Genomic DNA, 26,519 nt, shown 5'->3' with positions numbered 1-26,519 from the left:
AACTCCCAAATAAGAGTTTCAAACTACACAAGAAAACAAATGACCACGAAGGAGAGTGTGAGAGGTCATAGCCAGGAAAATTAGCTTCCAAAAAAAAATCACATAAAAGACCAGGAACCAAGGGGAGTTGCATAGGCATCTGTCTTGGAGGTCATGAGATAAGACAAGTGCCTCACCCACTGAGATTCTCAACTCAATAGCCAAAAGCCCCCAAAGGTGAACAGTGCCTGGCCTGAGACACACAGAAGCTGAGTTTGTCCCAGAGGACACTGAGTAGCATGGACTTGATTGGTTGGGGTGCTGGCTCAGAACTCAGCCTCACCTGGCTGAAGCTGGGCTCATACTCCACATGGCCCTTGTCGTTGACATGCAAGATGGGAGCTGCAATGGCTGCTGTCAGGTCAAAGCCAAGCCACAGCTTGTTCATGATGGTCTGGGAGAGATAAGAAATATACAGGGAGGAAAAGTCACCAGCCACCCCATACCAACCCTCCCACCCCAACTCCAGAGAGGGTCAGACAACAGGTCACCTAGAGAGGGGATACTCTAGTCAGAAACTCCCAGACTCACCTGAACCACAGCAGAGATGATGAGTTCCCCACCAGCTCCACCAATCACTAGCTTGGACCCTTGGTCTTTGTTGACCAAGATGGAAGGTACCATGGATGATGGCGGCCGCTCGCCTGGAGCTGGGGACCCAATAGGCATCACCCAAACTCTCCAGGAGTACAACCCACCCTGTCTCCATTCACCACTGAGCAAACAGTGGCTCATCCTAAGATTGGCACACAGCTGCCCACCTTCCCTCCTCTCCCCAGGGCGTGCCTGTGGAAGTTAGACTGGAGGCCTAGCTCTCACCTGGTGGCGGGGTGACACTGGAACCTGGTGAATATCTCCAGCATAAATCCAGTAGCTCATTGTTGAGGAGGATGCCTGTCCGTGGCGAGTACACCATTGCTCCAAAGCTGCAGGCAGGGGAGACGGAGCCTGGGCTTGGACTCCCATCAACACAGAGCACCAGCTTCTCAGGATCCCTTATGTTACAGCTCTCTACCATCATTCTGGAGCCTGGAGCCACCCAAGACCCCAAGAATCCCCTTTTTCCTTCCCTCATCAGGATACCCTTCTGAATAAGGCCCATCCCAGGCAGGTCCTGGCTCAGTACCATTCAGCAGTAACCTTTTCAGCAGAGATGTCCTGTGCATGATTCCTTTTGACACATTGGAGGAAAGAAAGAACAAAGGCAAGGTGCAGCCCCATGGGGACGAGCAAGGGGAGGTCAGGAGGTACAGACCAAGATGGATATGGAGGGAATTTAGGTCTCAGGAGCAAAGGAGAAGGGCCTGCCCGCCTGCTCCCAACCCCACGCACGGTGTGTTGATGGTGCTGGTGGCAGATACAGCACTCCCATCTTCTCCCAGCACAGACACATGAGAGGTGCCCATCCTGTGGCCCCAGGCTCCGGCCAGGTTGTAGTGACTGAGCTGGTGGTCACCACGTTCATCAATCTGCTGGCGGATGTGCTGGGCCAGAGCCTCCCCTAGCAGGTCCTTGGAGGCATTCTGGGGCAAGAAAGCAGGTAACAGGGTCAGTGAGGGGCCAGGTAGGGTCCTCAGAGCAGAGGGTAGAACAAACTCAGCTCCTTTGGTTGATCCTCTACCTGGAGGGCAGAAGGGTCTCCCTTGTGCCCAGACTATCCCCAGATCTTGTCCCCCATACTTGGATCCCTTCCAGACACCAGGACCACTATATTCTCTTCTCTGAACCACTCCCAGGCTACCCTGGCCTAGACCCACATATAAATCCTTCTAGCCTTCCCAGCCAGGCCAGACCCTCCTTTCATGATGAGTCCTGGGGCGAGGAAGAAGACTCACCATTAATCCCAGGCAACCTCACCTGGACCTCCGGGTGTCTGCGAGGGTCCCACAGCCGCCACCTTTGCCCTCTGGCAAACTTGAGTGTTTCCACAAGGTGATGATACATGCTCACTCTCCCTTCAGGTCCAGCCACTGACTCCGCGGAGAAATTGAACCCTGGGAGGGAGCAGGATGCAGGCGGGGGTCACTCTGCTTAATGAATTGAATGCTGGTCCCCTAAAAAGACTCAACAATGTCCTAATCCCCAGAACAGCACAAGAGTGACAATTACCTTGTATGACAAAATATATTAAATTAAGGAATTTGAGAGATTACCCTGGATTATGTGGGTGGGCCCTAAATGTCATCACATGTATCCTTGCAAGACAAGACACACTGAGAAGAGAAGCTAATACAGTAGCACCTCTTATCCATGCTTTGCTTTCCACAGTTTCGGTTACCTGAGGTCAACCCCATTCTGAAAATATTAAATGGAAAATTCCAGAAATAAACAATTCATAAGTTTTTTGTTTTTGTGTTACTAGAGATTGAACTCAGGGCCTCACACATGCTAGGCAAGCATATTACCACTGAGCTACACCCTCAGTCAGCAGTTGTTAAGTTTAAGGTGTGTGTCAATCTGAATAGCATGTTGAAATCTTACGCTGCCCTATTCCATCCCATCTGCAATGTAAATCATCCCTTTGTTCAGTGTGTCCGTGCTGCATATACTACCTACCCATTAGTCACTTAGTAGCTATTTCAGATCAATTGTCACCATATCAGAGTACTTATGTTCAAGTACACTTATTTTACTTAGTTAAGGCCCTAAGGTACAAGCATAGTGCTTGACTCTGGATCTAGACTCTCCCCAAAGACCCAAGGGTTAAAAGCCTTGGTCTTCAGTGTGGTGCTGTGGGTGGGAGGGGTTGTGAAACTTTAAGAAGTCAGGTCTAGTTGAGATTTTAGGTCATTGGGGAGCATCGTTGATGAGGACTGTGGGATGCTGATCTCTTCCTTGCTCTCTTTTGCTTCCTGGCCACAATAAGATGAGCTGCTAACTCTGCCACATGTTCCATGATGTACTGCCTTGCCCCAAGCCCAAAAGCAATGGGGCCAATAAATCACAGAGTGAAACTTCTAAAGCTATGAGACAAAATAAACATTTTCTCTTTATAAGCTGATATATTTCAGATATTTCTTATAGTAACAAAATGTTGACTAACACAAGTGTGATGCTGGCAATTCAGATATGCCAAAGAGAATCCAAGCTTCAAGTGGAAAGGTACTTAGTTATTGTTGTTAATGTCTTACTGTGCCCAATTTTTTTTTTTGCCGGGGGGGGGGGGTGCCAAGGATTTAACCCAGGGGGCAATTTACCACTGAGCTATATCCCCATCCCTTTTTAAATTTTGAGATAGGATCTTGCTAAGTTGCTTAAGGCCTCTCTAAGTTGCTGAGACTGGTGATCCTGCCGCAGCCTCTGAGTCACTGGGATTACTCATGTGCATCAGCATGCCTGGCTTACTGTGCCTAATCTATGATTAAACTTTATCATTGGAATGCATATATAGGAGAGAACATAGTATATATGTATACAAGGCTTGGTACTATCTGAAGATTCAGGCATCCTCTGGTCTTAAAACATGTTCCCCACAGACAAGGACTACTATATGTTCACAGAGACAGACTAGAGTTATACAACCAAAGCCAAAGAATTCGAGCAGCCACCAGAAACTGGAAGAAGCAAAAAACAAGTTCTTCCTTAGAGGCCCCAGAGGAAATGTGGTCTTGCACACTGCTTGACTTGGGATTGCTAGCCTCCAGAACCGCAAGGGAATACCTTTCTGTTGTCTTAAGGTCCAAGTTCATGGTAATTTGTTACAGCAGCCACAGGACACTAATACAATCAACTTCAGACAGGCTCAGACCTGGGCACTGCCAGGACCCCACCCCCTATAAGCCGTAATACCCTGGGTGGTACCTCAACCTGAGTGCATACCTCTGATGAGAATCTCACTACCTGCAGAGTCTAACTGCTCCTATACCCTGGGACTAGGTCACCCACTAGGAAAAAGATGTCAGTCCCTTTAGCAAAACCTCAAGAATGGGCCAATCCCCCAGAGGACCAACTCTAAAACACACCATCCCGCCCAGTGTCTATAGCCCTGATTTGGACAGTATGCATCTGCTAACCCCGTCTGTAGAGGAGGGGGCTGGGCAGGAAAAGGCAATGGCTACCTACTATGGTTGGAATATAATTCAGGTGTCCTCCAAGGGCCCATTGTGACTGGGGGCTTGGTTCCCAGGGTGGTGGTATTAGGAGGTAATAGAACTTTTAAGAGTGGGGCCTAGTGGGAGATCCTTAGGATGTGCTGGGGGTGTGCTGTTGGAGGCTGGTTTGCTTGCAAACTCTTAGTAGTTCTCACAATAGGGTTGTTATGAAAGAAGCAAGCCTGGCCCCACCCCCCTCTCTCTGCTTTCTGGCTTGAGATGTTACTGCTTGCCCTTCATTGCTATCTACCATCCATCACCCACCATGGCACCCTTATCAGAACTGAGCCAGTGCAGGCAGCATGTCCTTGAACCTTTGAAACTGTGAACTAAGTAAACCTTCTTTTCTTTCTCTTTTTTTCTTTTTGTGGTATTGAGGATTAAACCCAAGGGTCACTTTGCCACTGAGTTATATCCCCAGCCATTCTTATTTTTTATTTTGAGATAGGGTCATGCTAAGTTGCCCATGCTGGCCTTGAACCTGTCTCAAACTTCCAGGTAGCTGGGCTTACAGACTTGTGCCACCAAGCTCAGCTTTTTTTTTTTTCTTCTTTAATATTTTATTTCACTTCACTTTACTTAGTTATTTTATTTTGCAGTGCTAGGGATTAAACCTAAGGTCTCATTTTATTTTACTTTACTTGGTTATTTTATTTCACAGTGGTTGGGATCAAACCTAAGACCTCATGCATACTAGCCAAGTGTTCTACCAGTGGGTTATATCCCTCCGTCCCTGACACTCCTTTTCTTTACAAGTAACTGTGTCAGCTATTTTGTTACAATGATGAAAAGCTGACTAATACACCAAGGCCATGACTGGGCTAGGAGCTCAGGTTCCCATCAGGGCAGGGCTCTGGTCAAGAGATAGGTCTTACCTCTCAGCACATTGAGGATGAAACTGAGAATAGCGCCCCCTGCAGGTGGTGGTGGTGAATACAGGGTGTAGTTTCCCAGGGGCATCTCCAGGGCATCCACCACCTCAGGCTGGAAGGTAACCAGGTCCTGCAGAGTCAGCAGGCTCCCTGGGATGAGATGGAAAGGACTCCAGATACAGATGGGGATACTGAGGCAAAGGATTGCTGAGGGCCCCAGGATACACAATGGGAATCCCCTTGCACCCTAGCCATGTAAACATGGTGTGCGTGTTATGGGGTGGGGAGACAGAGATCACAGGGAAGGCAGGTGTGGGGAGGGGAAGAAGATGAGAGGGGAATTGGGAGGGTGGGTCAACCCAGCTGCCCAGGCCCGTGTGGAGATCTGTAATCCCCTCCATTGGCCCTAATTCACCAGGGCTCTGCTCTTTGAATTCCTTGATCACAGAGGCCACTGAGGGCAGCAGTGGCTAGGCTGCGTGCCTTGCCTCTCTGAGACCTGGGAGCAGCCAGCACTCTAGCAGGACCTGCCCTTAACCCCCTTGACTCTTTCTTTGGCGGGGACAGGGCATTGGAATGTCAGTGCAGCTGACCTTCCTTGGCAATATCCTCCACCAGCATCTGGCCCAGCCTCCCTGTGTAGAAGACCTCTGCGCCCTCCGTGGCCACAGTCTCCAAGGTGGTGGCCAGCGCAGGCCATGGAAATGGGTCCTGAGGCCTCAGGGGTTCTGTCCCATTGAAGAAGAGCTGCCTGGGGAATGGGGAGGGGCAACCTCAGGGTCAGGCTAGGTCCCAGAGGGCAGTCACTCCTGCCAGGGTTTTATTGAGATCCTAGGGACTGCATGGGAATGACAGTTCTGGCCAGGGGCCCTGAGGCACTGGGTTAGACAACGAGGGGACAGATTCTTTAGAAGCAGGAAGGGTTGAATACCAACCACCTTACTTATGGCCCTGGTCCAGAGAGGGCACCTACCCTAGTGAGTCCAAATTCACCCAGGGCCTGCCCTCCCAGTGACCCTGGGAGGACCTGTCAGTGGGCTGGCTGGTGGGGCAGGGAACAACCAAAGCCCTCCTATCACCTCAAAGAGAGAGAGAGAAGGAGGCCTGGGCCTGAAGGCAGATGGCAGACCCCAAATCCACACCCTTGGATTCCCATGACTTGGGCACTAAACTCCTCCTGGCTTAGCATCTCTGAGCTAGGTTCTCACCTAAGAAGAAAAATACTGGCCATCCGGGCCTTAAGACCCTGGCACTATGTTAGGGTCAACTCTCCAGTGTGAAGAGGGGCCCAGGCAGAGTGGGGGTTTGGCTGGGGTCAAAAAGAAGGCGGTCTTAAACACTGTGTGTGCTCACCTTAGGGTCGATGCCTGTAAGGAAGGCTGCAGAAACCTGCTTTTCAGGAACTGGCTCAGGACAGAGGGCATGCGGTAGCCCCCTCGGAGGAGTGCAATAGTGGGCTGGAACAGCTGTGCCCAGGGCAGACGGCCATGGCGGTGGTGGGCCTCTGCGTAGCCACGGAGCTCCCCAGGCACCCCAATCCACTGGGCCCCTGCATGGCATATTCCTTTCCTCAGCCCTGTGTCTTCTAGGCCCACCCAGGGCTTCCTCCTTACCCCCACACTCATCCCCCACCCCAGCTACAGCAGCCAGAGTGAACTTCTGGAGTCCTGTCCTGACCATGTCCCTCCCTACACAGAACTCCATGGCTCCCCATTGCTTTCTGTGCAAGTAAAAAGTCCATCTCTAGGTCCATAGAGTCCTGCACAAACTGGCTCCAGAAACTGGAGAAACTGACCCTGTCCCTCTATCCCATCTCCACCAGCCTGGTTCTAACTTTGAATCACCCCTCCCCACTCAGAGAACTCCTCTTCCAGGAAGACTCCCCAAAGTCCAGCAAGTGAGGGGCTCTGCATGGGTTCCTCCTACCCCAGCCCTCATCCTCCCATGTCGGGTGTCAGCCTGTCCATGAGGCATACTGTCCCTTCAGGGTGTGTTCTGGTCAGCCCCAGTGGTCTAGTGGGGTGGAGTTGGGGGGCCCTCCTAGGACCTCACCTGTGCCCAGCGGCAGAGCCTTTTCACATTGGTCCAGCAGGCCCTGGGTGTGGTTGGCTGGTACCGTCTCCCGAGCATTGATGACTTCCACCTTTCCTGGAGTTGGGGGAGGGTAAGTGAATGGTTATAGCCCATCAGAGGGCCCCAGCCTATTCTAGGTCTCAGTTTCCCTCTCTGTGCTAATGCTTAGGATAGAACTTGCCTGCAAGGACTTTGCACAGTGGAGACAAAGTGCTAGAGTAGGGGAGACTGAGATCACCCAGGAAGGGGCACAGGAATTGGTTACCCTGTGGTTGTGCACAAATCTGTTCTCCCCACAGTGGGGGGGGAGTATCACATGGGGGCCTACCTGTCGTTGCATTGTAGATAGTGAAGATGACCCCTCCACCCAGGCCCATGCTCTGAGGGTTGACAACGCCGGTGCAGACCAGGGCTGCGATGGTGGCATCCACAGGTGAGCCCTGCTGCTGGAGGATGGCTCTAGGGGACATGGCACAGAATCAGTTGCCTGATTTGCCACCCCCAGCCTTCCCACCTGGGTTCACTAAGTTGGAGCTCACTGGGGAAGAGTAACAGATTGGTAGCCCTAAACCCCAAGTTAGGTCAGAAAAAACACACTGAGATGTCCTCTCAAATCCAGCTGCTAGCTTATCCACAACACTTTACAGATTGCAAAGTATGATGCCATTTGCCTTTTCCTTTGTCCTATATGAGGCACTCAGTTTGCAAAGTGCTTCTGCTGCCATGGTTCCCTAGGTGTTCCCTGTAGCATTGGCTCATTGCATCAGGCAGAAGCAGGCCTGGGCCACCCTGAAGCCTACTCTAGGACCCCACTCCTCATCTCACTGGGGACACACTGGCCCCAAACCCTTCAAGACTGGACTTTGGTAGGTAAGCTCAGGATCCTGTCCTACCACCAGAACACTACAGGGCTGATGGGCCTCACAGCTTCTCCTGGGGTCCAAAGTTTATGAAAATGTTCTCTGGCTTCCACCTCCCTAGTTGTCCAAGGAATGGGCCCTTAACCTCTGAAGTGTGGTTGGAATAGCCTGTGTTGTGATAACCCCTGTCCCTGGGGCACAGCCCTGAACATCTCACCAAGGCTGCTTCTTGCCCCCCATATCCAAGAACCTCCCCAGCACCTCAATAGCCAGAACTTAAACTCCAGTTCCTGACAAGGAAATCAAGACTCAAAGAGGGAGTAGAACTAGGTCTTCTGGTCCACTTCTTGGGACCTCTAACCCCAGCACTTTCCCTTGGTTCAGTTACCTGTGGCCTGACTAGCCCATCCTGAACTCTGACTCTCCCCAGTTCCTGAGCTATGTGTCCCTGCTGCAGGCCCAAATGTTCACAATGGATGCCACATGCACATACATAATCTCGAAATGGGAAAGAAGGAAGTCAAAAGCATCGAAGAAACAAGTCTGCTATTTGTAGGCGTGATTGCAAATTTTTAACAAGAATAAACACCATCATCAAAACCAAATAGTAAATTGAGAATGGGCAACACTAAATTCCCATCAGAGACCAAGATGCTATCTCTCATTCTTTCACTAAATGGAGCAAGCCTCATTTTCCCTTCCCAACCTGTTTTAAAACTGCCAATCTGTCAATTGTCCCCTCCCCCTGGAAGCCCTTTCTTTTTTTGGTACTGATATTAGAAATTGAACTCAGGGACACTTTACCACTGAGTTATACCAGCCCTTTCTTTTTTTCCAGTGGACCTTTATTTTATTTACATGCAGTGCTGAGAATTGAACCAAGTGCCTCATACATGCTGGGCAAGAACTCATCCACAGAGCTACAAACCCAGCCCCAACACAAGCCCCCCACTTTTTTTAAAATTTATTTTTATTGTAAACAAATGGGATACATCTTGTTTCTCTGTTTGTACATGAAGTAGAGGCATACCATTTGTGTAATCATACATTTACATAGGGTAATAGTTTTTGATTCATTCTGTTATTTTTTTCTTCCACCCCACCTCTCCCACCCCTCTTTTCCCTCTATATAGTCCCTCCTTCCTCCATTCTTGCCCCCCTCCCAGTGCTGGGGTCAGAGGTTGGAGTCGTAGCTCAATGGTGGAGTGCTTGCCTCAAGCATGTGAGGCACCAGGTTCTATTCTCCGCACCACGTAAAAATAAATTTGGAGCTACTTTCCCCCAAAACAACTGCCAATCCTGGAAGAGATGACTGAGAAGCAGAACAGTGCTTTTTGACATCCTCATGTGGCTGGGAGAAGAGATGCTGCAAACTCCCCACACTTGGGAATGGGTCCTTCGTCTAGGTTACCAGTCATCCAGAATTAGACTAGCCCTCAGAGCACTGTGGCCCTATTTCAAATAATCTCATTCTCTGGAATTGGATAAAGAAGATCCCAGAATATCAGAATCCTCAGCTTCAAACTATTTCCATTAATTATTTTGAATGTTTTTTGTACTAGGGATTGAACCTAGGGTGCTTAACCACTGAGCTACATTCCCAACCCTTTTTATTTTTTGAGACAGGGTGTCACTAAGTTGTTTAGGGCCTTGCTAGGTTGCTGAGGCTGGCTTTGAATTCAAAATCTTCCAGCCTTAACTTCCTGAGCCACTGGGATTACAGGCCTGTGCCACTGTGCCAGGTATTTTTTTTTTTTTTGAGGGACTCAATAAGCAATTTTATTATTAAATGTTTCCAATAATTTAACCTTTTAACTGACATTCTTTGTAAGCTCAACCCCTATTCAATATCAAAATCAACATCAATCATGCATTTTATAATATCTGGATTATAAGGTATCTTAGACTTACCATATATTTACAATCAACTTCAAGAATTCCATCTAAAAACCTAGCAAATCCAGTCAAAAGTAATGCTTATCTTTCACTTAACAATTTTTCTATAATAACCTATAGACATACATATTTACAGTAACTCAAATTATATTACAAATCACACACTCACCTTAACAAAACTCATTCGAATGGTGCACATTTTGGTGAGCTCATACACTGCCTCAAACCCACGGTTGACAGACTGAGCCAGAGGCTGAGCAAACTCCTGATTATTAAAAATTTTGAGGCTGCAGCTGCTGGGAATCTTACAGACAGTGGTGAGATGAAAGCCATGATGAAAGTTGCAGTTCCTACTCTGGACAAATATGCTGCTGTCACTGAGACAGTCCGCATACACCTCCCCACCAACATAGTACAGATGAACACCCTTTCCAATATGTTGCCTTGTGTTTTCAATCGTTGAATTACGATTAACATTTGACAACAACCCCAAGCAGAATCTACTTTTGTTATTTGAAGGGTCTGTGAATCCATCTACTAACACACTAGTAGAAGATGCATGAAAAGCTTCCCCAACACGGTTGTTTAATTCATAGTAAACAATTGAACACCAGTGTTTAGGCTCTTCATAGGCAACAGGTTGAACATCTCTGCTGGATATACTGGGCATAATTTGAGGAATCATGTTATTGCTTGTATCCATAGGCTGGGAATTATCTTGGCCCATCTGTTCATCAGGTGGCATATAGGCAGGAGGAGGTGTATCAGCTGGAAGTTGAAATGGACTTCCTGGTCCAGAACTTGCTGGGGAGTTGGGATATGTACTGCTAGCAGGGCAAGCAGAAAGAAGTGGCAAGCAGAAAGAAAAGACAGCGGAGCAGCAGCTAGTAGAAAGCAGAACAGCAGCTAGCAGAAAGCGGCGGAAGGCAGATAGCAGAGCGGACACAGCAGCTAGTAGAAGGAACACAGCAACTAGCAGGAATAGGGCAAGAAGAAAGAAAAGACAGCAGAAGCAGCAGCTAGTAGGGAAAAGCACAGCATGCACCACTGCACCCAGCCATACCACGGACTTTTAAATAACTATATTTCAAGATGTAAATGACAGCCCCATCCTAGCGAGCCGAGCGGCCTTAGCTGCGAGCCAAGCAGCAGCAGCACCCCTCAGGAGACCTCCAGATCACCTCTTCCTGCGGCCTCGCCATGGCGACCTATGGACAGAGCTGCGTGCAGCCAATGTGTATTCCTCCATCATATGCTGACCTTGGCAAAGCTGCTAGAGAGATCTTCAACAAAGGATTTGGCTTTGGGTTGGTGAAACTGGATGTGAAAATAAAGTCATGCAGTGGCGTGGAATTCTCAACATCTGGTTCATCTAATACAGACACTGGTAAAGTTACTGGGACCTTGGAGACCAAATATAAATGGTGTGAGTATGGTCTGACTTTCACAGAAAAATGGAACACTGATAACACTCTGGGAACAGAAATCGCAATTGAAGACCAGATTTGTCAAGGTTTGAAGCTGACATTTGATACTACCTTTTCACCAAATACAGGAAAGAAAAGTGGTAAAATCAAGTCTTCTTACAAGAGGGAGTGTATAAACTTTGGTTGTGATGTTGACTTTGATTTTGCTGGGCCTGCAATCCATGGTTCAGCTGTCTTTGGTTATGAGGGCTGGCTTGCTGGGTACCAGATGACCTTTGACAGTGCCAAATCAAAGCTGACAAGGAATAACTTTGCAGTGGGCTACAGGACTGGGGACTTTCAGCTACACACTAACGTCAATGATGGGACAGAATTTGGAGGATCCATTTATCAGAAAGTATGTGAAGATCTTGACACTTCAGTAAACCTTGCTTGGACATCAGGTACCAACAGCACTCGTTTTGGCATTGCAGCTAAGTATCAGTTAGATCCCACTGCTTCCATTTCTGCAAAGGTCAACAACTCTAGTTTAATTGGAGTGGGCTACACTCAGACTCTAAGGCCTGGTGTGAAGCTTACGCTGTCAGCTCTGGTAGACGGGAAGAGCATTAATGCTGGAGGCCACAAACTTGGGCTTGCCCTGGAATTGGAGGCTTAATCCAGCTGAAAGAAACCTCTGGGAATGGATATCAGAATATTTGGTCTTAATATATTTCCATTGTGACCAGCAGGCTTCCCGCCGCCCCCCCCCCAAGAAGGTGTTCAAAACAAGGATGATCTGAACAAGAGCTGTATTTTAAATATTTAGACAGTTATTTGTTAGCAGGTTTCTAGTTGAATTGGTTATCTAGTTACCAATGCTGCAGTCATGCAGTCACCTATACATTATTTAAATGTATTTAACTGTTAAATGCGCTACACACCAATAATGAAATAGACCTTTATGAAAACTGTGAAAAAAAAAGATGTAAATGACAAAATTCAGAATTTCATCAGAGAGATAGCAACTATAAAAAATGGAATTAGGATTTTTTTTTTTTTTTTTGGTGGGGGGTATTAGGCAATGAATCCAGAGACAATTTATCTCTGAGCCACATCCCCAGTCCTTTTTATTTTTTTATTTTGAGAGAGAGTCTCACTATTTTGCTTAGGGTCTTGCTAAATTGTTGAGACTGGCCTCAAACTTGTGATCCTCTTGCCTCAACCTCCTGAGTCATTGGGATTATAGGCATGCATCACTGTGTCCAGTCCTACTTTCCTGTTTGTTTAACAGGGTCTTGCTATGTTGCCCAGGCTATCCTTGAATTCCTGGACTTGAGAGATCCTCAGTCTTCCAAGTAGATGGAACTACAGGTATGTACTACTGCTGCCTGGCTTTCTCTGTATTTTAGTTTAGATATTTTGTAGGCGCAGTAGTACAGATCTGTAGTTCCAGCTACTTGGGAGACTGGGCAGGAGGATTTCTCAAACCCAGGAGTTCAAGGCCAGCCTGGACAATATTGCAAGACCCTATCAAAAAAAAAAAAAAAAAAAGAAAGAAAGAAAGAGAAAGGGAGAGAGGGGGGATAGGGAGGGAGAGAGAGAGAAAGAGAGAGAGAGAGAGCAGAATCCTTAGAACACTGACTAAGACACCATCAGGGATACATTAAGAAGTTTAGGTCATCTGAAATTGGAGTTCCGTAAGAAAATGAATGGGGAAGAAGTAAACAGACAGTGCTGAGAAATTTTAAAACTGATTTTTAAAAATTTAAGTCATAGATTGAAGGATTGAAGCCAAAGATTGAAGACCACCTAAAAGCCTTAGTATAAAACTGCTCATAGCCAAAGACCAAACTTTTAAAAGCAGCCAGAGGAAAAAAGACAGATTTCCTTTAAAGCACAAAATTAGACTGAGCTTTGGCTTCTCAATAGGAAAACGAGAGGCAAGAGTATAATTTTTCAAAGCAAAGAAAGAAAAATATCTTCCAACCTAGGATTCTCTGTCTGTGAACAATATCCTCCACAAACGAAAGTGGAATAAAGACATTTTCAGACAAATGGAAACTGGAGCTAGGGCGGCAACAGATCTATGCTTAAAAGAATGCTGAAGAGTGTTCCTCAGGCAAGCCGGAACAAGATTCCAGATGGAAGCTCAGAGGTGCTAGGAAGAATGAAGAGCAGCAGAAGAGATAAATAAGTTGGTAAATCTAAAAAAGTGTTCTTTGTACAAAATATAATCATATAGAAAATTATGAGATATAAAATTAACAAAGAATGATGAAATATTTAAGGGTAAAAATCACATCTGGGATTTGCATTGAAATGATATAGTGAGAGTATACACAAAATCAACTTGACTATAAGACTGGGGTTGAAGGTGGATGAAGGATGTGTGGGGATTCATTATCCAATTCTCTTTACTTTTATATGGCTCTATGTTATTAATATAAGTAAATCTAAAGACACCCAAAACACACAGGTATATTTGTATATATACCACACATATACTTCAAATACACAGACATAAGGCCAGGCAAGGTGGTGCAACTTGAGGAGGTTGAAATAGGAGGATAGTGAGATTGTATTTATAAAAAGGACTGGAGGCCAGGCATGGTGGCATATGCCTGTAATCCCAGCAGCTCAGGAGGCTGAAGCTGGAGGATTGAAAGTTTGAGCCCAACCTTAGTAATTTAGCTAGGCCCAAAGCAACTTAGTGAGACCCTGTCTCAAAATAAAAAATAACAAGGACTACAGATGTAACTTAATAGTTGAGCACCCCTAAGTTCAATTCCTGGCACAAAAAAAAATAACATATAGTCATGAAGGAGTAAATTTAGTTAGTATCCCAAGGTTCTTGCATTAACCAGGAAGAGGATAAAAATACTAGACTTTGGTAAGGAAATAAAGCATGCTGTCATCTCCAAAATAATTGCTATAATTTGAATTGAATTATATTGAAAGGCTTGTTTCCCAGAGTGGAACTCTTGGGAGATAGAAGAAACTTTAGAGGTGGAACCTTGTGGGAGGTTTTAAGTCATGCCAGTATGCCTTCAAAAGGGAATTGTGGAGCCCCGTCTCTTCTTTCTCGTTCTCTTTTCTGCATCCCTACATGAGATGAGTGACTTTGCTCCACCACCCAGTCCCCACGATGTTGTGTTGCCTCACCATAGGCCCAAAAGCAATGGAGCCAACCAATCATAGACTGGATCCTCCAAGACTGTGAGCCAAGGTAAGACTTTTCTCTTTTTAAGTTGATTATCTCAGGATTTGTTACAGTAACAGAAAGCTGACTGATACAATAATATACTGTAATCTTTTAGGAAAAAAAAAATCTTTAAGACTGCATACTTAACCAAACTAATGGAGGGAGGAAATTGAATTATAAAACAAATAAAATGCAATAAAATAATAGTAAGTGCAAAAGAAGGCAAGAAGGGAGATAAGAAAAAAGAGAACCGTCATGGAAAATAGACAACAAATGGTTAGATAGCAGATTTAAATCCAGATGAAAGGGGAGGAAGGAGGGGAAAGAAAGGGGAAGTACTGGGGAATGAATTGGAGCAAATTAAATTCCATGCTTGTATAATTATGTCAAAATGAACCCCAATATTATGTATAACTATAATGCACTAATAAATTTTAAAAAATAAGCCCAAATGAATCATTAATTACATTACATATAAAAAGATAATGCAAAAAAAATTTAAACAATGGATAAAAAGTCAAATCCAACTAATGCCTTCTCTATAAGGGTTCAGAAAGGTGAAAAGTAAAATGATGAAAAAATATGTCTTGCAAATACTAATAAGAAAGCTGTGTAAGATTAATTTCAGGGCTGGAGTGCTAGCATGAACAAGGCCTTAGGTTTGATCCCCAGCACCAAAATAACAATAATAATAATAATTTGAATTCCAAATATAGGAGAATTTAAAGCATTATTAGCAATAATAATAATATTTAAAGATATATCACAGAAGGAAGTAGAGGTTTCTAGCAAGCTTGGGTATTATTCATGGTAGGAAACTGGATCAGATTTCTTTTGAGAAACCAAACCAATAGGATATACATCATCAGAGAGAGAGATTTATTTTAACAAAATTGGCTCACATAATCATGGGAGATGGCAAGCTTAACATCTGGAAGACAAGTCACTATAAATTCAGGTAAGAGGTAATGCTGCAGTCTTAAGTTCAAATTTTTATGTCAGGCCAGCAGCCCAAAAATTGAGGCAGGATTTCTGTTACAGTCTTGAGGAAGAATTCTTTTTTTGCCAGGAACCTCAGGTTTTGCTCTTAAGGCCTTCAACGGATTGGATGAGGCCAAACCACACCATGAATGGTCATCTGTTCTACTCAAAGCCAACTGCTTAAGAATGTTAATCACATCTACAGGGTACTTTCACCACAGTATCTAGACTAGTACAGATGGCCCCTAACTTTCAATGGCAGAATTTATAATTTTTGACTTTATATTCAGTAGAAACTGTACTTCAGATTTTGAATTTGGATATGCTTCAGGGCTGGCAGTATTGGTATGATGCCCTCTCATGATGCTGGCAGTTGCAGCAAGCTACAGCTCCCAGTCAGCCACACCGTCACAAGAGGAAAACAACTAACGCTCAGCAGTGCAATATGCTAGGTGTCTGGTAGGTTAGGTGAATTAAATGCATTTTTGTTTGTTTGTTTGTTTGCTTGTTTTTTGGTACCAGGGATTGAACTCAGGAATGTTTAACCACTCAGCCACCATTTTTATTTTTTTATTTTGACACAGGGTCTACCTAAGTTGCTGAGGCTGGCTTTAAACTCCAGATCCTCCTGCTTCAGCCTCCTGAGCCACTCGGATTTCAGGTGTGTGCCACAATGTCCAGCTAAATGCATTTTTAATTTAAGATATTTCCAGCTAATGATGGGTTTATTGGAGTGTACCCACATCATAAGCTGAGGAAAATCTGTATTTGACCAAACACCTGGGCCCCATAGCCATGCCAAGTCGATACATAAAATTAACTAACAGACAAGAGTAAACACCCATAAAAGAAAGAACTAAGGGTGCTCCCTCTTATAGCTCTAATATTATAATTATATATAGTACAAAACATCTATAATATAAACTGGAGGTTTAGTGCAGTGGTAAAACACTTTCCCAGCATGAATAAAGCCCTGGATTTGATCCCTACCACTAAAAACTTTTAATTTCATTTTAAAAATATGCTATATATAATACAGTAGAACATATGTAACATAATATATGACTATATAATATATTAATACTTAAATATTCTCTTTTTTTTGTACCAGGAATTGAACCCCAGTGCACCTAACCATTGAGCCACGATGCCAGTCCTTTTTTCTATTTTATTCTGAGACAGGGTCTCACTAAGGTAAGAGGATCACCACACGTTCAAGACCTGAGAGGGCAACTTAGCAAGATCCTATCTCAAAATAACAAATTAAAAAGGGCCGGGGAGTTCTCTGTTTCCTGGCTGACATGAACAAAGCAGCTTTCCTCCACTGCTTTCTTCCACCATAATGTTCTGCCTCACCTCAGGCCCAGAGCAATGGAGTCAGCTTAGAATGGACTGAAGCTCTGAGACTGTCAAAGTGACTGTACACTGGGAGGCCTTGCTGGGCATTTTGGCCAGATTATGGCCCCTGTAAATAACCTGTTGAAAGTCACTCATATCAATTCTTTGCCAACTGTAATAATCCAAGACAACTCTCTCATCTACCTTCTCCAACCAGGAAAGCACAAATTGCATATAGAAGGCAGTTGGTTTGGCCTTATTCCTGTTGTACAGCAGTGTAATCAGCCTGAAATGAAACCTCATAAATGATATGCTGTACTCAGTATTTCTTTCTTTTTTATTTTTGTTGGTACTGGGGATTGAATTTAGGGCCTCATGCATGTTAGTCAAGCCCACTGGTCAGTACTGTACTTTTTAAATTTTTATTTATTTATTTACTTATTTATTTATTTATTACCAGGAATTGAATCCAGGGTCATTTAACCACTGAGCTACATCCCCAGTCCTTTATTGTTTATTTTGTATTTTGAGACAGGGCTCAAGCCAAAGTTGCTTTGGGCCTCATTAAGTTGCTGAGGCTGGCTTTGAACTTGCAATCCTCCTGCTTCAGTCTCCCTAGTCACTGTCATTACAGGCGTGTGTCACCATGGCCAGCAACAGATCTCAATTTTATAGTTATGAAAACGTTATGAAAGTAAATAAGCTCTATTACATTCAGTTGAAAAGCTAATGTGAATTATTGCATTATAAAATTTAGTATTGGTTATTTTGTTTAATCTTTCCATTTAGCTTATTAAATTGCTTGCAATTTTGAAGCAGAAACAACCACCATTAAGATTCCTCTTGGTGTGTGTATAGCACATTCTTAGATACCGGACAATGAGAGCTACCACTGACTATCTTTTTTTTTGGTGGGGGGAGCAGTACCAGGGATTGAATCCAGGGGCACTTAATCACTGAGCCACATCTCCAGTCCTTTTATTTTTTATTTTGAGACAGGGTTTTGCTAAGTTGCTTAGGGCCTTGCTAAGTTGCTGAGGCTGGCTTTGAACCTGTGATCCTCCTGCCTCAGCTTCTTGAACCCCTGGGATTACAAGGCATGTACCACCACATCTGGCACTCTGAATACCTTCTAATATTAGATTTCTCTCTATAATACATATTACCTTTTACCTGCAAAAAGAAATTCCTCCAGATTGGTGTGTTAGAACTGCACCATTTCACTCTGGTCTTAATTACTGTCTTTGGCATTGTCTTTTAAAGATAAATCCAGAATCACTGATCTATTCCTTAGATTTGAAAACAGGTAATAATGTAAAATTGTGGGTAAAAGATAAATGATAATTGGTGACATCCTGCTTTCATGTTAACCCGCAAACTTGAAGGCAATTTCATTAAGCTCAAGTGGGGTGATAATCCTCATCATCATTACAACCCAGACCAAAAAAGTGGTGCAGAGGAAATATAAAAATTGAGTAGTTTTTTTGACATGCCTCAGACTGAAACAAAAAATGTGATTCATGGGCCAATATTTATACATATAACTAGAAAATGAGTATATCTAAGGAGATCTATGAATGTTGTGTACAGAGGAGCCGAGGCCTGAGGCCTGTGCTCTTGTACTTGCCTGCCCTTCACCTAAGTTCCTCGAATCCCTTTTCTTAACCATTAGATGGAAGAGGTTCAACTGATTGTATCTGAGGTTCCTTCCCAACTTGAATTGTAAATGTGCACACTTAGCAGTGATAAGGCAGATAATATACAGTTACTGACTTAGCTAGCATAAGCAACCTAGTGCATCAAAATATATTCATGTTTCTTTTATAATGAGACTCTCCTATTTCTTTCTACCTTTTCCTTGTCATACAAACCACAGTTTAAGGAGAACCTGCCCAATGTATTTTATATACACACAAAATCTACATCACCGTAAGGAAAGTGATCAACAACTGTTTTCTTCTTGGTGCTACAACAGTGTGAGGCTGATTGCAGAAAGAGAAGGAAACGAGATCAATTGAACTAGGATGCAATTCTGAGCAGGTAATCATTGGGAACAATTTTGAATTATCCTATACAAATGTGTGAGATTAAAACCCAAATGGTAAATAAAAATATTTAGAAATCAAAAAATGAATGGAGGGCCTGGGATATAGCTCAGTCATAGGGTGCCCCTGGGTTCAATTCCCAGACTGAAAAAAAAGAAGAAATAAAAAGAAAGAAACATGGAGGGAGGGTATTAATCAGAAACAAATGTAAATGATTCCCTCTAAAAGGGTAAGAACAGGGTAAATGTTATATAAAAGGGAATAAGACTTTTGAGTGTGTGTGTGTGTGTGTGTGTGTGTGTGTGTGTAATTTTTAATTTTGATACTGGGGACGGAATCCAGTGGTGCTTTACCACTGAGCTACACCTCCAGCCCTTTTTTGGTTTTTTATTTTGTTTTTTTTTTTCTTTTTTTCTTTTTTTAGTTGTAAACAAATGGGATACATGTTGTTTCTCTGTTTGTACATGGAGTAAAGGCATACCATTTGTGTAATCATAAATTTACATAGGGCAATGTTGTTTGATTCATTCTGTTATTTTTTCCCTTCCCCCCACCACTCCCACCCCTCTTTTCCCTCTATACAGTCCTTCCTCCATTCTTGCCCCTCTCCCTAACCCTAACTCTAACCCTAACACTAACCCCTCCCACCCCCCATTATGTGTCATCATCCACTTAATCAGTGAGATCATTCGTCCTTTGGTTTTTTGAGATTGGCTTATCTCACTTAGCATGATATCCTCCAATTTCATCCATTTGCCTGCAAATGCCATAATTTTATCATTCTTTATAGCTGAGTAATATCCCATTGTATATATATACCACAGTTTCTTTATCCATTCATCAACTGAAGGGCATCTAGGTTGGTTCCACAGTCTGGCTATTGTGAATTGAGCAGCTATGAACATTGATGTGGCTGTATCTCTGTAGTATGCTGATTTTAAATCCTTTGGGTATAGGCCAAGGAGTGGGATAGCTGGGTCAAATGGTGGTTCTATTCCAAGTTTTCTAAGGAATCTCCACACTGCTTTCCAGAGTGGCTGCACTAATTTGCAGCCCCACCAGCAATGTATGAGTGAACCTTTCTCCCCACATCCTCGCCAACACCTGTGGTTTTTTATTTTGAGACAGAGTCTGACTAAGTTGCTTAGGGTCTCACTAAGTTGCTAAGGCTGGCCTGGAACTTGCAATCCTCCTGCCTCAGCCTCCCAAGTTGCTTGGATTAGAGGTTTGCCTCACCACACCTGGCTTGAGTATGCTTTTTAATATACATTTTCCCCCATGTGTTTTTCATCAGTGCATTATAGTTGTACATACTGATAGGATTTGTTGTTACATATTCATACATGCACACAATACACAATATAACGATACTAATGTACTCTTGAGTTTTTATTTTAAAAAGTTAAAACAAAAAAGGATGAAAAAATAAGACCCTAAAATTGAATGCACACTGGAAAAAAAAAAAGCTAATAGAATATTGTACTTATAAAACCCACACAGTAAACATAGTTTATTTAACTGTTCATTTTTGTGGGATACATGCTAGAAAAAATAATCATGCAAAGACATGAAGTTTACTTAGTGCATTTGTTGTTTGCAGTGATGTTATTAAAGTAATTCTGAAACTATTTTGTGAGTGTTATGGGATAGAGCAAGAAAATAAATATGTTGACATTGTTGGCAATATATTGACTGTCTCTATAGTAAAAAAGACAAACAAATATGGGATGAAGAAAGATGGGGAAGAACCCCATTGCGGTGGGTTTGACCTGGAGCTATCTGGATGGAGCCATATTTTCTAAATGTTTCTTTTTGACCCTGTGCACAGAAAACAACCTGGAAGAAATGGCATCCCAGTGGTAACAACCTTCCTTGTTTCCAAATCTTAGTTTGTCTTTTTTTTTTTTTCTTTTACTTTTTTTTCTTATTTGTAAATATTAGTTTCTAAAATACCATTCTCTACATTGATTCCTAATTTCAGGTCTGTTTGAGGGAATACACAACTTGATACTGGAAGCTATGTGCAGTAGAGCATGCTTATAATCTCAGCAACTCTTGAGGTTGAGGTAGGAGGATCTCAAGTTTAAAGCCAGACTTAGCAACGACAAAGCGCTAAGCAACTCGATGAGACCCTGTCTCTAAATAAAATACAGAATTGGGCTGGGGATGCTGCTCAGTGGTCGAGTGCCCGAGTTCAATCTCTGTACCAAAACAAACAAACAAAAAGATTAAAGGAACATGACATTAACTAATTGGATAGTGAATCTGAATAGACGTAAGAACGAGACTAGATGGATGGATAGAAGGATAGATAATGGATAAACAGATGGTAGAATAATTGTAATCAACTGGGAAAATTTGAGTCAACCATAAAAATTAATTGAACAGGGCTGGGGAGATAGCTCAGTCGGTAGAGTGCTTGCCTTGCATGCACAAGGCCCTGGGTTAGATCCCTAGCACCACAAAAAAAAAAAAAAAAAAAAAAAAAAAAAAAAATTAATTGAACAGGTATTAGGTAATATTATATAAAGGCTAAATTTATTGAGTGTGACAATGGTAGTAAAGTTTTGCAGGAGAATTTTCTTATTCTTAGTAGATATGCTTAAGAATTTAAGGATGAAGTGTTACCATTCTCTACTAATTCCTAATATCAGATCTGTTTGAGGAATGAAACTTACTCTTCAAAAATGTGGGTTGAGGGGTTGCTATTGTAGCTCAGTGGCAGAGCACTTGCCTAGCATATGTAAGGCACAGGATTTGATCCTCAACACCATGTAAAAATAAATAAATAAAATAAAGGTATTGTGTCCATCTACAAGTAAAAGAATTTTTTTTTAAATGTGGGTTGATAGATATACAAAGGGAAAGATAATAAAGCAAAATATTAACAATTGATAAATCTAAGTGAAGGGTACATGGGCATTCTTTCCATTTTTCTATGTGTTTAAAACTATATCAAAACAAAAATATAAACATTTAGAGCTCGGGGTGTATCTCAGTAGTAGAGCACTTGCCTGTTGTGTACAAGGCCCTCACTTCAATTCCCAGCACCACAAAAGTTAAATACAAATTTTAAAAAATTTAGGGGGGAACAAAAATAACAGCAAAAAAATTTATGGAATGCAACTAATATCAACAATAAGGATATTTGTAGCTCTAAATGCGTATACTAGAGTATAGTTTAAAGATCAATGATCTATATATTCACCTTATAATTTGTGTTTCCTAAGATGTACCTCCAGATGAATACCTTTAAAAATAGTAACTTTAAATCAAGGGAAATAGAAGAAAAGAATCACAATAAAGGCCCAACTCATGAAAGAAAAAATAAATATGCAATAAATAAAATCAATAAAACCAAAAGTTGATTCTTCAAAAAGATAATGAATTTGATTTTAAAAAATCCTAATAAGATTGTTAAAGAGTAATGAGAGAGGACACTAAATATGACTCATTACAGATCTTATAGATGACATATATTACAGGGATTTTATAAATAACATTATGCCAATAAGTTTGACAATCTGTATAAACTAGACAAATTCCTTGGAAAGAATTTGGAAAGCTGACATAAGAAGAAATAGAAATGTGATAGTCTTTTACCTATTAAAGAAATAAAATTCATTATTTAAAAGCTTCACACACACACAAACACACACACACACAAGTAACTCAGGCTTAGAAAGAGTTTTAGCTTTCCATTACGATAACAACCAACCAAAATAATCAACTTATAAAGAGAAAAAGCATATTTTGGCTCACAATATTTGAGGTTTTGGGTTGGCCTCATTGCCTTGGGCTTGTGCTGACTCAAAGTAGGAGCACATGGCACAGCAAAACAGCTCACCTCAGGGCCAAGAAGTGAAAAAAAGAGAAAGAAAAGACCAGGTTCAGCAACCCTCTTTGAGGCCATGCCCCCAATGACTGGAAGACCTCCCGCTAGTCCCCACCTCTTAAAGTTTCCATCACCTTCCAATAACACTAGATGGGGGACTAAGCCTGTAACACATGGGACATTTAAGATCTAAAGTATAGCAAAAGGCTTAATCAGCAAATTCTTCCAAACATTCAAGGATGCAATGCCACCAATCCAAAAAAAAAAAAAAAAAAAAAATGCCTCTCCTCTTTCAGACATTCCAAAGAAAGAATACATCCCATTCTTTATGAAATCAGTATAACCTTGTTACTAAAACCTGACAAGGGTGTTCTTATGGTTTGGATCTGAAATGTCCCCAAAGTCCCATGTGTTTGGGGGAAGTATTTGGATCTTGAGAGCTCTGATGATTAACCAATGGATTCATCCACTGGAAAAAGGAAGCTAGTTGGAGGAGCATACCTTAGAAGGGTTTGTCTTATCCCTGTCCCCACCCAACCCCCACCTCTGCTTCCTGGCTTCCAGGAGCTGAGCAGCTGCCTCAGCCACACTCTCCCACCACCATGATGTTCTGCTTCACCTCAGGCCCAAAGCAATAAACCAGCCGACCATGGACTGAAACCTCTGTAACTGTGAGCATAAATACATCTTTCCTCCTCTAAGTCGTTTTTCTCAGGTATTTGTCACAACAACAAAAGGCTGACTGACTTATATAAGGAAGGAAAATTACAGACCAATACCCCTCATGAACATAGAGACAAAAATCCTAAAAAACATTAGCAAATCACATTTTTATTCCTTGTGATATGTAAAGTGATATTAAATCACAAAGTGAAGTTTGTTTTAGGGTTGAAAATGTGGTAGTGTGGTTTAATATGCTCTGGGTTTGTTTGTTTGTTTGTTTGTTTGTACTGGAAATTAAACCCCGGGGCACTTAACCACTGAGCCATAACCCCAGCCCCCCCCCTTCCTTTTTTTTTTTTAGTTGTTGATGTGATGGACCTTTATTTTATTTATTTATTTATATGTGGTGCTGAGAATCGAACCCAGGGTCTCACACATGCTGTACAAGCACTCCACCACTGAGCCCCAGCCCCAGCCCCCCAGCCCCAGCCCCCCCCCAGTCCTTTTTTTAATATTTTATTTAGAGTCAGGGTCTCACTGAGTTGCTGAGGCTGGCTTTGAATTTGCAATCCTCCTGCCTCAGCTCCTGAACCCCTGGGATTACAGACGTGTGCCACAGCACCCGACTGTACTGCATTTTTTAAGAGGAATAAAAATAGATAATGCAGAAAATACCTTTGATGTACAAACTGGTAGAAAAATGGACAAAAGATTGTAACAGAAACTTCAAGAAAGAGGATCTCCAGATGACAATGATCATATCCAATCCCCCGACATTGGTTATAGATTGTTGTATTGCCTGTCTCCCCAACCATGAAGCTGGGGCTTTGTCCATCTTGGTTACCACTGCATCCCTACACCATGATTGGCAGATAGTAGGTGTTCCTCACATACTTGATAGAGGACAAAAGAGGATAGTACGTACTGCAGGCGGAGAGGGAGGCACACCCACAGCACCACAGCAAACACACTTGCAGGCTCGGGGCATCCAGGGCACTGGTGTTCCTAACTCACCAGCTGCGTGATCCAGGAGAGTTAACTCAGCTCGCTGAGCCGAGTTTTCCTCAGCTGTGAAATATGGGCAGTTCTGACCAGTAGAAGAATTACATGTTTCTAACATGCTTGTCCTCATAGAGCCAGGAACCTGCCGTCATCATCGCTGCTATCATATATCCATTTGGACATGTGTATTCCCACACATGCATTTGCACACACACGCATAGTCCTTGGGCACAAAGGGTATTTCCTCAGAGTCCCAGAGCAGAGGAAATACAGTAATTTCTTGGTGAGCTGGCCTACAGTACAAAAAGCCATGAGGATCACAGGCCCAGGTTGGAGCTGGGAAGAGAAGAAGAGGTAGAATAAAAGGCCATGGCCCTGGGAGAAAGGGACTAAAGGCCACACCCTAACCCCCTCAGGTCCTGACATGGTGACCCATGTCCAGGTCAAGCCATGGTGAAGATCACTAGACAGAGTGGTGGCCATGAAGGGAACACTTTCAATGTGTGGATGAGCCCCAGACCTCACCACCTCTGAGTTTAGAGTCACCCCATGTAGGAGAGACCAACCTGAGCCCCATTTCACAGATAAGGAAAGAGAGGCTCACAAGGTGCAGCAACTTGTCCAATGTCCCCGCTCTCCCACGTACTAAGGGTGTGACACACGGACTCCATATAACAGTTAACAAAACCCAGCCCTTGGGCTCAGTCATGCCCTACCTCTCGTCCCAGTGCCAGACCAGATGTCAAGAAGCTTGCTCCTCAGGGTCCTACAGGACAAGTTCTCTGGGGCACTATGAATACCTCCAATTGCTCACTGGAGTATGATAAAGTTCTGCCCTCAATTAGCCAAGCCCACGGGAGTCCAAGGTGGGGGTTGGGGGACTCTGGGAAGACCTCACCCCTCCCACAGCCCTGGAAATTTCTACCCCTGCAGGGGCAGCAGTGGCAATAACAGGGAAAAGAATGTCAGCTCCAGCTAAACATGCCCGCTATGGTGCCAGGCAGGTCCTTTCTCCCAGGCAGATCTAATTTCCTCCTAAGTCAAATAGAAAAGCAAGTCCTCCCACTGAGGATCTCATAGGAGGGCAAGAATTTCTGAGAAACCACTTCAGGCAGAAGTCACAAAACCTGAAAGACTTCCCTAACATCAGGAAGTTTCCTTAGAAGACAAACACTCAGATCCTCAGAACACTCAGTTTGCATGCAATCTTCACACATTGGGATGAAACACTGGGAGAGGACAGACTAGAGTGGAAGGGGTCTCACTGTCACCATGCTCCTATTGTTTGTTTACTAGGCGTGAGGCTTAGTTCCTCAAATAAATCTTAGGAACCCTCACTCAGGGACACAGGCTGCTGCAGATGGCTCAGAATGTGGTGTGGAGAATTGGGAACAAGAGGGAGAAAGTACCCTTCTAAGGGTAGTCACCAGAAGATGCTGTGGCAGTGTGGCAGGAGCCACACAGGAAGGGATCTTGGCCAGGAGGATGCTACCTTCCTGAGGCCCCCAGCTTTATCATACTCAAGTGAGCAACTAGAGGACACTCACAGGGTCCAAAGCACTTTCCCCCACAAGGGGTCCTGAAAAACAAACCTAGGGTCCCAGCCCAGCTGGGATCACCTGATCTCTATTCTGAAGCAGCAGCTAAGACAAGCCCCAGGCTCCCTCCCACTCTTAACTTCTTAAAACAAGAACAGGAAGCAGAGGGTTCGTTAACAAAACACTGGGGAGAAACCACATCCGCTCTTTCCACCAAGGGGAAGCCTGAGAAAGATGGGACAGCAAGGAAGCAGGCTCAGAGAAGAGACCCCAGTGTGTGGTGGAGACCCCCAGACAGAGACTAGGGAGACACAACGGACCCAGACCCCACTCAGACATATGTGGCAGTACCCGTTACTCCAGGAACAGGCCCACATGGTCATCTCTGGGGTCTGAGGTCCAACAGTCTCATTAGTATCTTTGTGACTTTGGGTTTAAGTAGGCATCACATCTCAGCACGTCCTGACATGACGGGGACATTGTTAGAGGTGACAGGTGGCCTCACCCCTTGTATCCCCTGGGAACACCCTGGGGAGACAAAGTGACTGCCTGTCCTGACTTGTCCCTGAGCTGCCACTCTCAGCCACTGCTGTCCTAGGAGCAGATGTGAGAGGAAGCAAAAAGCCTGAGGAGAACATAAGGGACTGGGTCAGCAGGGGGCAGGGACTGGTAAGG

The 26,519-nt window shown here is 43.7% G+C and overlaps 3 protein-coding genes across 6 annotated transcripts in view; 1 reads left to right on the top strand and 2 right to left on the bottom strand.

The window, feature by feature from the left end:
* Nucleotides 1-26,519, bottom strand: part of GGT5 (gamma-glutamyltransferase 5) — a 33,962-nt gene that overhangs the window by 3,167 nt on the left and 4,276 nt on the right. For 3 of the 4 annotated variants that reach the window (XM_079150341.1, XM_079150342.1, XM_079150343.1), the window contains exons 2-11: nt 7,404-7,534; nt 7,055-7,150; nt 6,356-6,551; nt 5,596-5,753; nt 5,006-5,152; nt 1,897-2,033; nt 1,372-1,562; nt 859-965; nt 571-689; nt 323-433 (exon numbers count right to left, since the gene is read on the bottom strand). In XM_079150341.1, the coding sequence (XP_079006467.1) occupies nt 323-433; nt 571-689; nt 859-965; nt 1,372-1,562; nt 1,897-2,033; nt 5,006-5,152; nt 5,596-5,753; nt 6,356-6,551; nt 7,055-7,150; nt 7,404-7,534 (1,393 nt within the window). The remainder of the gene's footprint in view (nt 1-322; nt 434-570; nt 690-858; nt 966-1,371; nt 1,563-1,896; nt 2,034-5,005; nt 5,153-5,595; nt 5,754-6,355; nt 6,552-7,054; nt 7,151-7,403; nt 7,535-26,519) is intronic. The other variant, XM_079150344.1, reaches the window with a different exon arrangement.
* LOC306667607 (mothers against decapentaplegic homolog 5-like) lies at nt 9,705-10,658 on the bottom strand. Its single transcript, XM_079150350.1, has one exon. The coding sequence runs from the start codon at nt 10,574-10,576 to the stop codon at nt 9,989-9,991; it is 588 nt and encodes a 195-aa protein (XP_079006476.1). The 5' UTR covers nt 10,577-10,658; the 3' UTR covers nt 9,705-9,988.
* On the top strand, nt 11,017-12,009 carry LOC306667829 (non-selective voltage-gated ion channel VDAC2-like). The gene has a single exon (XM_079150619.1). The coding sequence runs from the start codon at nt 11,032-11,034 to the stop codon at nt 11,914-11,916; it is 885 nt and encodes a 294-aa protein (XP_079006745.1). The 5' UTR covers nt 11,017-11,031; the 3' UTR covers nt 11,917-12,009.

The sequence above is a fragment of the Sciurus vulgaris genome (assembly GCF_902686455.1).
Source record: "Sciurus vulgaris genome assembly, chromosome: 8".
In the NCBI taxonomy this organism is placed as follows: domain Eukaryota; kingdom Metazoa; phylum Chordata; class Mammalia; order Rodentia; family Sciuridae; genus Sciurus; species Sciurus vulgaris.
The sequence above is the reverse complement of the archived record's forward strand: the minus strand, read 5'-3'. Positions and strand labels throughout refer to the sequence as shown.